At 42.0% G+C, this 13697-nt stretch overlaps 1 protein-coding gene across 2 annotated transcripts in view; it reads left to right on the forward strand.

Annotated features, from left to right (window-relative positions):
• Positions 1–13697, forward strand: part of SH3PXD2B (SH3 and PX domains 2B) — a 100773-nt gene that overhangs the window by 42049 nt on the left and 45027 nt on the right. For both annotated transcript variants that reach the window (XM_025434550.3, XM_025434551.3), the window contains exon 4: positions 4220–4296. In XM_025434550.3, the coding sequence (XP_025290335.1) occupies positions 4220–4296 (77 nt within the window). The remainder of the gene's footprint in view (positions 1–4219; positions 4297–13697) is intronic.

A 13697-nucleotide genomic window follows, 5' to 3' on the forward strand; every position in this document is an offset into this window, starting at 1 on the left:
CTTACCAAAGGAATAGCATTAAGGCTTCTGCTCAAAAAAATGGGCTACCCAAACCAGAGTTATTGCTTTGAGTAATAATATTGGATGTCTACCATAGGCCAGTCACGGGGCTAAGCGGTCTACATTCGTTACCTTGTTTAGTCTTCAGAATAACCCTGTGCCCATTTTACAGATGAGGAAGTTGAAACTCAGAGAAATTATAATTGTCTTCACAAATAGCAGAGCTGGGATTCAGACATGGTTTTGGCTGGCCCCATGATCCACTGTTATTATCCTTTGGTAAATTATTTTAGCACACAGAGTTTCATTCTTCATTTGCAAATTGGAGATAATAATGTTACTTAAGTGATAGGGTTATTATGAGGATTAGCGATAATCAGTGAATTGATAGCCTCCCTAAATCACAAATGTTTAGAGAGCTGGAAGGTTCCCTTAGGATCCTTTCCATGTTGCAGACAAGGAAGCAGGCAGGCCTAGAGATGCAGGGGACTCCCTGGGTCACACAGGAGCCCACCCTTCCCTCCCTACTCCATGGTTCTGCAGTTAGTATATCCAGTGGTTCTTCCAGATATTAGCATCACTGAGTGGATTTAGAGACAGCATGGATGTATTTGCCAGGTCCCGTCTCCTGGGAGAATCATTTGCCTAAAAAAAACTAATGTGTTTAGCTCTTCCACGGAGAAAGTGTGCAATCACACTGGAATTTTTGTTTCCTATTGGAGAAAACCCAGTGTACCAACTGCCAACAGCCAACTAGCGCTGCTCCAGAGCATGTGCTTCAGAGGCAGTTCTGTGACCTCAAGCAGGTGACAACCCCCTGCCCCAGAGCCTCAGTTTATCTATTTGTAAAATGGGACAGTGCCCTCCTGCTTTACAAAGCTTCTCTCCCTGGCACCTAGCGGGTTCTCTATAAAAGAAAGAAACAGGATCTTGGGGCACTCCTTTGGAATTTCTTAGAATTCACATTTTAGAGTCATACTTAAATGATCAGTCTGAAGATTCAAGTTGAATTAGATTCAAATGTAGGCCCTTCCTTCAAGGAAGGAAAGAAAAGCAGGGAATTGTAACTCTTTACTGGATGAAAGGCAGAACCAGCTGTGAAAAAACTTCCCAGGACAGGGGAGAACTTGAGCTGACCCTCCCCTAAGCCCCTGAAAGCTTTCGTGGTTATGGAATCCATTTCCACCCATGAATTTATGAAAATGCTGTTCTCAGAGACTCAGCCCCATTTTCCCTGCTTGGGACACCCACTTGCTGCTTGGAGAGGTGGGTTGGGCCCCAGGACCCCTAGAGCATCCCTTCGTGGCCGGCCTCTTCACTCTTCCCTGAGGCCAAGGCCAAGGGCAGGGATACATGGGAGGCACATGCCCTCTCCTAGGGGTCAGTTTTCTGCCAAGACTGCCGCGTCAGCAGAACAAAAGCAAGTCTCTTGTTAGCACAAAGGCAGGGGGAGGGGAAAGCAGCCCTGTACAATTTTCCATCCCAGCAAGAGCTGGGGAAGCCAACTTGGCAGAGCATGCAGCTTGAAAAATAAGACTTACAGTTTGGCCTTCCATCACTGTGGAAAACAAAAGCCTGCCCATTCCCACCAAAGGCTGGGCTCTCTGCTGAGCAACCCTTTCCACTCCAGTAAGGCTAGCCTGCCGGGCAAGGCTCACCCTCCTTCCCCAAAATTCACGCAGAAGCACATTAGGCGCAGATAAGGGGCCGTTGCCCCATTTCACTCAGAGCCACTGGCCAAGGAGGTCCAGACCACATGGTTCTGCCCCACAGCCCAGGGCCTGAGCCGGGTTCCAGTTCTGCTGCGGATAGATGATGAACTAGCTCATCAGAGGCAGATCTTAAAAAACCAAGCTGCAGGTTGAGAAAAGAACATGTGCTCAGAGTATGAGGCAGTATCATCTAACCCATTAAAGAAAAAAGTGATTACTCTTGTGAGCACCTAGGAAGGGCCAAGCCCTGTTAGTGGGTGTGTCATGGAGGTTACTACTAAGAAATAGGAGCTTCAGTCCCATTTTACAGATCAGAAAACTGAGGCTCTGGGAGGTAAATGCATTTCCCAAGGCAGCACAGTCATCCTGGATTGGCTAACCACGGAGCCTGTGGCCTCCCCAGCAGCTGCCGCAGGGCTTCCTGTTCCCCTCGCTGGCAGGGTACCTGCCTTATGTCCAGAGACTCGTGTCCTACTGAGGCCACGCAGGAAGAGGGGTGGTGCTTTTGTTGCTGTGTCACACCCCCTGGAGACATTGAAGATGCCAGAGTTCTCCATCCTTCTCTCTCAAGACCAGCCTATACTGTTCCCCTGGGCCGGTGCTTGCACCATGCATATTGTGAATTGTTTGAGTTGGGTCACAACCTCCCCAGTAAGAAGCCTGAACACCCCACTCCCCACCCTTCCTCTGGTTTACAGAGGGGACATTTTATCAAAATGGGACCAAAATGGCTTTGGTAGGGACTCCTTTCCAATTCTGAGAAACAGATTAGAGGCAGGAAACATTAACTGTGGGAGGTTTCTCTTCAGGCAGGCATTCCTAATTTTCCTAAAGGCTTGGGATTCTCCTAGGGATTCTAAACTGCAAACAGTCCCACCCAATTTGGGTGGTAATTTGATTATCACAATGACTCAGGGTGGAATGGGGATGGGCCAGGGATCCTAAACATCCTGCAGGGTGGGGGACACTCCCACACAGGGAAGGATTGCCCTACCCAAAATGTCAACAGGGTCCCTCCCTGTTGGGGAACACTGACTGTCAATGCCAAGAGGGCAGCCCCCTGCGCAGGCCCATGGAGGGCTCCCAGAGAGACAGTAGCTAGAGTGTACCTATCAACTGAATGGAAACAGGAATACCGGGTTGTAAACTCTCCCCACTTGGCTGCATCATTTGCTTTTTTATGGTAAACAACATGAACATTTTCTGATTCCAGAAGCAATACATGTTTATGGTAGGAAATTTGGGGAAAGTCAAAAAAGAAAACAAAAAGGTTGTCTTCCGTCCCTTGGAGACAACCACTTTGAATCCTGCATGATGCGTTTTGTTCTAGATTTTCCTTTTCTAGTAAACATGGTGTGTCAGAAGTTTGACTCATCAGAATTAAAACGATCACCATAATAAACAAATGCAATTCCCTGTTATTAAAGAATATGAGGAGTATATATTTTATCTCACTGTGGGTTATTGTTTTCTTTTTAATTGGTAGAAATTAGGGAGGGGGAAAACCTCATCATTAGGTTGACCATATATACCTAATTTCCTAATTGTGCCCCTCTGCTAAACTCAGGTGATCAGATTATTTTAAATGTTAGATTAACCACATTGGCTTTTGGGGCACAAATCTCCCTTAACAGCTTGCATTGTAAATCTTGGAGTCAATAGGCTGTTCTCATTCATTTCGGTTCTGTCTTATGAAAACTCGTTTGGACCTTTCCTACTATCCTGTTCCTGCTCACCCAAGCTAGATCTGTGGAGATTGCAGCCTCCCCAGAGCCATGTTAGAGCACTGGTTGATCCCTCCTTGCCCTGTGAGCCTTGTGACCCAGATTCCTCTCCTTGACTTGCCTTCTCAGACCAGAAGTAGGTGAAGCTCTCTGTAGCTCGCTATACTCTGCTGTCTGAAAAGCTGTGGTCTCCCTGTGCCCTCTTCTTTGACCTCCCCATGGAGATCTCCTGGCACTCTACGTAAGCGTGGCAGAGGGGCTTGTCTCCATCCCCCATCTCTTTGGCCCCCCCTCAGTGTCTTATTTCTGATTTTGCCCGTCCCCTGCCTCTATGACAGGTCCAGAACATGAGGCCAAGCCATCTTAATAGTTAGTGCATGCACTTGGCCACCACCTCCCCATGACTCTCCCCCATTAGGCTCATGGAAACTCACCAGTTTGCTTTAAAGAAACCTCATCCAGAACATTATAGCATCTTGGATGTTTCCAGACATCCTCAGTGGCATCGTTTACATACTTGTCTTTGTTTGTGACCTGCCCACATGTCACACAGGAAGTCCTGGTACCACATCCAGTGCTGGGGATATCACGAAGCAAGTAGTAGATTCTCACTTAGTTTTTGATGAGTTAGGAAGGCTTGGATCCTTTCTGTTACAAACAGATGATTAGGGGAGGAATTTAGGTACCCCTCAGACCTACCAGTGCCACATCTGCACCCTCCAGGGTTGCTGAGAGCTTGTCATTGCCCCCTTACAATACCACATCTGCTCTCATCTCCTGCAGGCAAAATTCTCTTCCGACGAAGCCACATCCGGGATGTGGCAGTCAAACGCCTGATACCGATTGATGAGTACTGTAAGGTAAGTCTAAGAAATGTTAACACTTCCCTGTGTCTCATGTCTTCCCTCTGGGTTGTTTTTTTCTTCTTTTCCCTTTCTGGCTACAAAATAGTCATTGCAAGCAATCTGCAGGTGCAAAAAATGTAAAACCAGAAAAACAATCACCTGTGAGTCCTCTACTCAGAGGCAACAATTATTAAGGTCTCTACATGTTTCTCTTTTCTCTCACAATGCATTTCTTTATGGTGTTGACACCATCCCATATGTGTTATTTTTGTTGCTCTTTCTTTTTTAATATTGTGATAGTAAGAATTTCCCCATACTATTACAACATCTTTTTGAGCCTACTTTAAATGGCTGCGTAGTATTCCATTGTGTGTGGATGTTCCAAAAGTTATTTAGTCCCTGTCATTGGACAACGCAGCTGGCTTCCAATCCCTTGAATGTTCTAAACCACAAGGGGCTTGCTTTTTGGCTGTATCTCATTTGATTTGAGGCTGTGGTTGGGAAAGAAGTACGCTTTTCCTACCCTTAGTATTTATTTCTCTAACTTAAAATCAATAGCAGCTCTGACTGGAGAAGCAAGAAATGCTTTAACAATGGAGCAGATGGGGATCCCTGGGTAGCGCAGCGGTTTAGCGCCTGCCTTTGGCCCAGGGCGTGATCCTGGAGACCCGGGATCGAATCCCACGTCAGGCTCCCGATGCATGGAGCCTGCTTTTCCCTCTGCCTGTGTTTCTGTCCCCCCCGCCCCCCTCTCTGTGTGTGATTATCATAAACAAATAAAGATAGATAGATAGATAAATAAATAAATAAATAAATAAATAAATAAATAAATAAATAAATAAATAAATAAAAACAATGGAGCAGAGCAGCAGGGACGCCTGGGTGGCTCAGCAGTTGAGCATCTGCCTTCAGCCCAGGGCGTGATCCTGGAGTCCCCGGATCGAGTCCCACATTGGGCTCCCTGCGTGGAGCCTGCCTATGTCTCTGCCTCTCTCTCTCTCTCTCTCTCTCTCTCTCTCACATGAATAAATAAAAATTAAAAATCTTTAAAAAAAAAAAGAAAACAATGGAGCAGCAAATGCTCTCTCTCCCAAAGACTGGAAACAAAGCAAGTATATTTGTTCTTCTCACTTCTATTCTACATTTTCCTGGATTTTCTAGCCAATGGAAGCAGGCAAAAAAAAAAGAAAAGAAAAGGCATACAGTTCAAAAAGGAAGAAGTAAAACTGCCTTGATTTACAGATGACATGATTCCATTGTAGAAAATCATAAGGGATCCATTAGAAAAACTGCTAGAACTAATAAACGAGTTTAGTAAGACCACAGGATACAAGATCAATATCAAAAATCAGTTGTAGAGGCACCTGGCTGGCTCAGGTGGTGTGGAGTGTGAGACTTGATCTCAGGGTTGTAAGTTCAAGCCCCACATTGGACGTGGAGCCTACTTTAAAAAATAAAGAAAAAATAAAAATCTTTCCTTATAAAAAATAAGAAAATTCCACTTACAATAACATCAAAAAGAATAAAATACTTAGGAATAAATTTAATAAAAGAAATACAAGGCTTATACATTGAAACTACAGAACACTATTGAGAGAAATTAAATCAGCTTTAAATTAATGGAGAGACATTCCATCCCCCTGAATTAGAAAATTCAATAGTGTTAAAGTGGTAATTCTTATTACTCAGGTGTAAAAAAAAAAAAAATGAAATCTTGCCATTTCCAATGACATAGAGGGAACTAGAGAATATTATGCTAAGTGAAACAAGTCAGTCAGAGAAAGACAAATACCATATGATTTCACTCATATGTGGAATTTAAGAAACAAAACAAATGATCAAAGGGGGAAAAAATGAGAGGCAAACAAAGAAACGGAGTCTTAACTATAGAGAACAAACTGATGGTTACCAGAGGGGGAGGTGGGGAGATGGGTGAAATAGTGATGGGTATTAAGGAGTGCACTTGCTGTGATGAACACCCAGTGTTGTATGGAAGTGTTGAATCACTATATTGTACACCTGAAACTAACATTACAGTGTATGTTGACTAACTGGAATTTAAATTAAAACTTTAAAAAAAATCTAGGAGAGTAAATTAGAATTTAGGGGTAAGGTGAATTTCTTAACAAGGACAACATGGTGTGTGTGTGTGTATTATATATGTAGAAGTTGTAGAAATTTATATGAAAAAAAGCAAACAACCATACAGGAAAAATGGGCAAAGGACAAGATTGGAAATACAAAAAAAAAAAAAACAAAAAACAAATCCCAATGACAAATAATAGCAAAAAATAATAAATAGGGACAAGCGTTTGCCTTCGGCTCAGGTTATGATCTCGGGGTCCTGGAATCAAGCTGTGCATTGGGCTCCCTGCTCTATGGGGATCCTGCTTCCCCTTCTCCCTCTGCCTGCCACTCTGCCTACTTGTGCACATGCTTTCTCTCTCTCTCTCAAGTAAATAATAAAACCTTTAAAAAATAATAATAAAATAAAATGGCAGCTCTTCCCCAACTGATCTATAGATTCAATATATCTCTGCCAAAATCCTAGTAAGCTTTTTTGTAGAATTAACAAGCTGATCCTAAGTTACATGGAGAAATGCAAGGAACCCAAAATAGCCAAAACAATTATGAAAAAAAAGGACAAAATTAGGGGCTTGTAGCACCCATTTTCAAAACTTCCTACAAAAGCTACAGTAATCAAGACAGTGTGGTACTAGCATAAGGAGAGACATACAGATCAGTGGAACAGAAGTGACAGCCTAGAAATAAACTTTTATGAAATTTATGGTCAATTGATTTTCAGCAATGGTGCTAAAAAATTCAGTAGGAAAAGTATAATCTTTTTAACAGTGTGGGACAATAGGACATCCATATGCCAAAAAAAAAGGAAAAAATTAAGTTGGATCCTTACCTTGCACCATGTCCAAAAATCAACTCAAAATGGATCACAGACCTAAACATAAAAGCTAAAATTATAAAACTTACAGAAGAAAACAGAGGAGAAAATCTTCATGACCATGTGTAGGCAGAGAGTTCCTAGATATGACACCAAAAGAGAAAAATTGATGAATTGGACTTCATTAAACTTCCAAATTCTGTACTTCAAAAGGATCCTGTGAAGAAAATGAAAAGATATGCCACAGATTACGAAAAAATATTTATAAATCATATCTCTGACAAGGGACTTGTATTGAATCTGTATAAAGATTTCTTACAACTCAACAATAAAGATGGCCCAGTTTTAAAATAGACAAAAGATTTGAATCGGGATTTCACCCAAGAAGATGCACAATGGTTAATAAGCACAGGAAAAGGTGTTCAGCTTCATTAATCATTAGGTAATGCAAAATAAAACCATAATGAGAAACCTACACAGCAACTGGAACAGCTGTACCCCACAAGACAGACAAACCCAAGAGCGGTGAGGATATGGGGAAACTGGAGCCCTCATTCTGGTGGGAACACATGATGGGAAACCACTTTGGAAAATAATTTGGCACTTTTTTCCACAAGTGAAATTTCCTGTATGACCACTCTTGGGTACCTGTCTACTCCAGACAAAGACTTGGATGTACATGTTCATAGCAATACCAATTCATAATAGCCAAAAACTGGAAGCAATCCAAATGTCCATCATTAGGTGCATAGATAAAGAAAATATGGAATACCCATGCAATGGAATATTTTTCAACAATAAAATGCCGTGACATCCTGGTAAATGCTGCAACTTGGATGAATCTCAAACACATGATGCAAAAGAAGCCAGATGTAAAAGAGGATGTGTTACATGATTCGATCTACATGAAATGTGCAGAAAAGGCAACTTTATAGAGACAGAGAACAGAACAGTGGTTTCCTAGGCCTGAGGACAGTGCAGGCAGAGATGGACCACCCATTAGGTGGGGGAAATTTTTGAGGCGATGGAAAAGTTCTAAAACTGGAATGTGGTAATGGTTGCACAACTCTGTAATTTACTAAGTATCGTTGAGTTGTGTATTTATAGTGCATGGATTTTATGGTACATAAATTATACTTCAATACATCTATAAAAAAAAAAATGAAAGGGGGGTAGTGTGGGGATAGATGACCCTCATCTTGGCAGATGTCATGGAAGGACAGAAAATCACTCCTGATCACTCCTATCTTCTCTTTGCCAGGCATGACCTTGTTTCATCCCTCCAGTAATCTTGGAAAGTTGGTTTTATTATTCCTGTTATGTACACGAGGAAACAGAGGCCCAATAGAGTTACTTCCAGCAATAGTATTGGAAGATTTGATGGTTGAACACTGGTCTTTTAGGACTTGACATTCACATACCACTTACAGCCTCTCTCTTTCTCTCCTAAGGATATCCTTAAAAAGAGATTGGGGAGTAAAGGGCAGGGAAGGTCACCTAGGCACAAAGATACTACTACTGTCTCCCAGCTCTTAGATGAAAGTTTGAATTTTCTCCTCTTTGTGTCTTCAAATTTCTAGAGCTTAAACATCCATTGTCCAGGCCTTGCTGGCAAGCACTTTGGACCTCTGAGGTCACCTTGTCCAGCTGGGGATTTCCAGCTGGTACCTTCCATAGCAACTGTTAATCTCTCAGTCCAAAGTGTTGCTATCCTGCTTCTTCCCCAGCACACACAACTTCTCTCCAGAGTCATACTTTGCTCATACCCAGGGCTTCACAAACCATGGACATTTGATTTGGAAAAGGAGATTTAAAATCCTAAAATGAGGGGCACCTGAGTGGCTTGGTTGGGCATCCCACTCTTGATTTCTACTCAGGTTGTGATCTCGGGGTCATGAAATCGAGCCGTGTGTTGGGCTCTGTGCTCAACGGGGAGTCTGCTTGAGGATCTCTCTCCCTCTCCTCCTGCCCCTCCCCCCCAAATAAAGAAAGAAATCTTTTTTTTTTTTTTTTTTTAATCCTGAAATGAAAAAAGATAGCAGCTGCCTGCAACTGGCTCGTGCTTGGAATGGTATGGGCATCAAGAATTCACCTGGATTAGCCATAGGGAAAAAACTGCTTTGTCATATGAGCCACATGAAGTTACACTCCCTGCTATTAATACATCATAAGAAGCAGAGCAGAGCAGATATTTTGGGGCTTTGGTTGGCCAAATTCCTCAGCTTGGCTTCAAGGTAACTGCCCTCCTGGAAGGAGATGAAACTATTCACAAGGTCTGCAAAATCTTTTACAGACTACAAGACTCTTATTTAACATTTGAGTATCTGTTATTGACACTGTTGTGAGCTGACTTAAGCCAATTTAATCTATAACTAATTAGCTTTATTTTAGTAGAAATTGTTAGTCTCCAATAGGTAAAGCTAGACTAAGGCTGTAAGTATCCCAAACCTAATTCCAACTAGGAAAAAACTTTCTGCTCTACTAGATATATTATAAAGTTGTAGTAAGTAACATAGTAAGGTGTTGGCACAAGGATAGACAAACCTTGGAACAAAATAGAGAAGCCAGAAATCAGACCCGTGTATATTTGGACACTTGAATACTGACAAAGGCAGCCTTGCAGGTCATTGAGGAAAGGTTGGATTCCTCAGTAAGGGGGAATTTTTATGGAAAAAAAAAAAAACAAACAAACAAAAGATAACTAACCCCTGCCTCACACCACACATATAATCATTTCTCAGGAAATTAAAGACCTAGATATAAGAAGCAATACTATAAAAAGTTTTAGAAGATAAAAACAGGGTAGGGGGAACCTTCATAATCTCTAGATATAGAGGGATTTCTAAAGATACAAAGTACCATAGATAACAAAGAGCCATAAAAAGATTAATTTATTCAACGACATTAAGTTTCAGAACCTCTGTTCATTGAAGAACACAGTGAAAATAAGACTTGACCAAAGTCTGCCACATATACAAGCATTTATTTTCAAGCAGCTCCCCAAATAGCCTCTCAAGTTGTTCTGTAAGCTCATTAAAATACCAGCTGTCTGTCTGGCAGACTTTGCATGGACATTTCCTTGTGACAAATGGAATGATACCCCAGTGCCGGGACTAGCTGACCCCCCTGGTCTGACAGTAAAATCCCCTAGAAGAGACAGAACACAAAGGATTCAGGGTCCTAGACCCAATGCACCATTCTGGAGAGTGGACTTGCCGTTGAGCCACCCAGGTATCCCCTTAACTCATGAGGTTTCTGCGTCTCTCTCTGTGTCTCTCATGAATAAATAAGTAAAATCTTAGGAAGAAAGAAGAGAGAGAGAGAGAGAGAGAGAGAAAGAAAGAAGAAAGAAGAAAGAAAGAAAGAAAGAAAGAAAGAAAGAAGAAAGAAAGAAAGAAAGAAAGAAAAGAAAGAAAGAAAAGAAAAGAAAGAAGAAAGAAAGAAAAGAAAAGAAAAGAAAAAAGAAAGAAGGAAGAAAGAGGGAAAGGGAAGAAAGAAAGAAAAGAAAAGAAAAGAAGAACCTTTTCCTTCCAAGAATTTGCCAGTTTTAGGTCTTATGTTTAAGTCTTTAATCCACTTGGAGTAGATTTTTGCATGTGGTGTAAGATAAGGGCCCCATGTTATTGTTTTCCAAGTGGATATTGTTCTCCCAGCACCATTTGTTGAAGAGACTGTCCCCCTTCCCCATTGTATATTCTTGGTGCCTTTGTCAAAGACCAGGGGCCCATGTGCGTGGATTGTTTTTGGAGCTCTTGCCAGTGATATCATGAATATAATATCAAAAGCAGAGGCAACAAAAATAAAAATAAACAAGTGGGACTACATCAAACTAAAAAGTTGCACAACAAAGGAAATAACAGAGTAAAGAAGTGACCTACAAAATGGGAGAAAATAGGGATGCCTGGGTGGCTCATCAATTGAGCGTCTGCCTTTGGCTCAGGTCGTGATCCCAAGGTCCTGAGATTGAGTCCTGCATTGGGCTCCCCTCTTCTCCCTCTGCCTATGTTTCTGCCTCTCTCTGTGTGTCTCTCATGAATGAATAAATAAAACTTTTAAAAAATGGGAGAAAACATTTGCAAATCATATACCTGTCAAGGTATATGATTTGTCAATCTCCAAAGTATATAATGAACTCCAATAGCAAAATAGCTAAGAACTTGATTTAAAAATGGGTTAAGGTGATCCCTGGGTGGCTCAGTGGTTTAGCGCCTGCCTTTGGCCCAGGGCGCGATCCTGGAGACCCGGGATCGAGTCCTGCGTCGGGCTCCGGGCATGGAGCCTGCTTCTCCCTCCTCCTGTGTCTCTGCCTCTCTTCTCTTCTCTTCTCTTCTCTTCTCTTCTCTTCTCTTCTCTTCTCTTCTCTTCTCTCTCTCTCTCTGTCATAAATAAATAAATAAATAAATAAATAAATAAATAGATTAGATAAATAAATAAATAAATAAATAAATAAATAAGTAAGTAAGTAAGTAAGTAAGTAAGTAAGTAAGTAAGTTAGTTAAGACCTTGAAAAGACATTTCTCCAAAGAAGAGACACAAATGACCAACTGGTATATGAAAAACTGCTTAATGTGTCACTCATCAACAGGGAAATGTGAATCAAAACCACAATGTAATATCACCTCACATCTGTCAGGATGGCTATTATAAAAAAACAAAAACAAAAAACAAGCCTTGGTAAGGATATGGAGAAATTGGAACACTCCTACACTGTTGGTGGGAATGTGAAATGCAGCCTCTATGAAAAACAGTATGAAAGTTCCTCAAAAAATCAAGAATAGTGCTACCTTACGATCCAGCAATCCCAATTCTGAGTACATATCCAAAGAAATTGAAGTCAGGATCTGGAAGAGATATTAGCACTCCCGCGCTGGTCGTAGCACTGTTCCTAATAGCCAAGATGTGGAAACAGCCTGAACGTGGTATATACATACCACAGACTACTATGCCGCCTTTTAAAAGAAGGATATTCTGCAATATGTCACAATGTGGATGAACCTTAAGGACGCTAGGCAAAGTAAGCCAGCCACAGAAAGATAAAATACCACATGATTCCACTTATATGATCTGAAATAGTCAAACCTCAATCATAGAGCAAAATGGTGGTTTGCCAGGGGCTGGAGGGACAGAAAAATGGGAAGTTACTGACCTACAGATGTAAAGTTTCAGTCAAACAAGATGAATAAGCTCTAGAGATCTACTATACAATGCCAACAATACTGTATTGCGTGCTTAAAATTGTTATGAAGGTAGATCTCTTGGTGAGTGTTCTTACCACACTAAAATAAAATTACAAAAATATAAAGAGAGAGAAGTGGTAATTTTCTGGGGCATTCGTTTTAAAGTTCCAGAGGGTTGAAAGAACTGAGAAAACTCATCTCCCTTACTAGGCGAGGCGTTGTTGTTTAGCAGAGCCATCATGCTGGTTCTAGAATCACCTCCGAGCACCACCACACTGCTGTACTTGATACAGTACCGAGAGACAAAGAGTTAACTTAGTGTTATCAAGCAACTAGTGTATGATGGAAATCTTAAAGCCATTTTCCTCACTTATTCTGTAACACAACCTTCCAAGGTGGGTGTTCGTGGTTTCCATTTTACACATGAGCAAGCTGAGGCTCAGGTGATGGGATGTCGTGGCCAGAGCCAGAATCAGGAAATGGATCTATCTGACCTTCTATCATGACTCTCAGCAAACAGGGCTCCTGCTCACCTCTCCTCTGGACCCTGCATCAACCAGCCACATCTATCCAAAGGGCCAGGATTCTATCCGGGACAGAACTGAGTTTTCCTGCAACTATGGTTCTCTGTTTTTACTGACCGAACACAAGACAATTCTGGAGTATTTCAGAAGCAGACTTATTTCTTTGCCCCAGGTCATGTTTTTACTGTTAGCCTGTCCTTCCAAAATGAAAGGGACAAACATCAAAGCATTCAGTGCTGCCTTTTATTAGTAACTTGGCTGTATTTTATGGTTTGGGGGTTGGCTTTTACTTCCTAGGAATTGCTCAAAACCAAAAGGGAACTTGGCATTGTCAGGAGGTTTCCATGGGCCTCGTCGTCTCTTCCCTCACTGGTCCTTTCAGAGCCTCTGCTCATTTCAGCAAGGAGCACCCTGGGAGGCCCCCCGCCCCCGCCCCATAAGTGGAAGCCACAGCCACCTCAGGGCCCACCCTGCTCCCCCAAACAGACCAGGTGGCCACATCCAGGCCTTTCCCTCGAGTCATTGATCCAGTGAATACTTTCTTCTTCTTTTTTTTTTTTAACTTCATTGCTTCTCCACCTTTTGGCTAAGATCAAGTGTAAAGATTTATTTAATTATTTGAGAGAGAGAGCAAGAGCATGAGCAGGGGGAGGAGCAGAGAGAGGGAGAGGGAGAGAATCTCTCGCAGACTCCCCGCTGAGTACAGGGCCTGACAGGCTCGATCTCAGGACCCCAAATCATGACCTGAGCTAAACTCAAGAGTCGAACACTCAATCAACTGAGCCATATGGGTGTCCCCCTCCCCCTGTAAATACT

This window comes from Canis lupus, chromosome 4 (genome assembly GCF_003254725.2).
Source record: "Canis lupus dingo isolate Sandy chromosome 4, ASM325472v2, whole genome shotgun sequence".
NCBI lineage: Eukaryota > Metazoa > Chordata > Mammalia > Carnivora > Canidae > Canis > Canis lupus.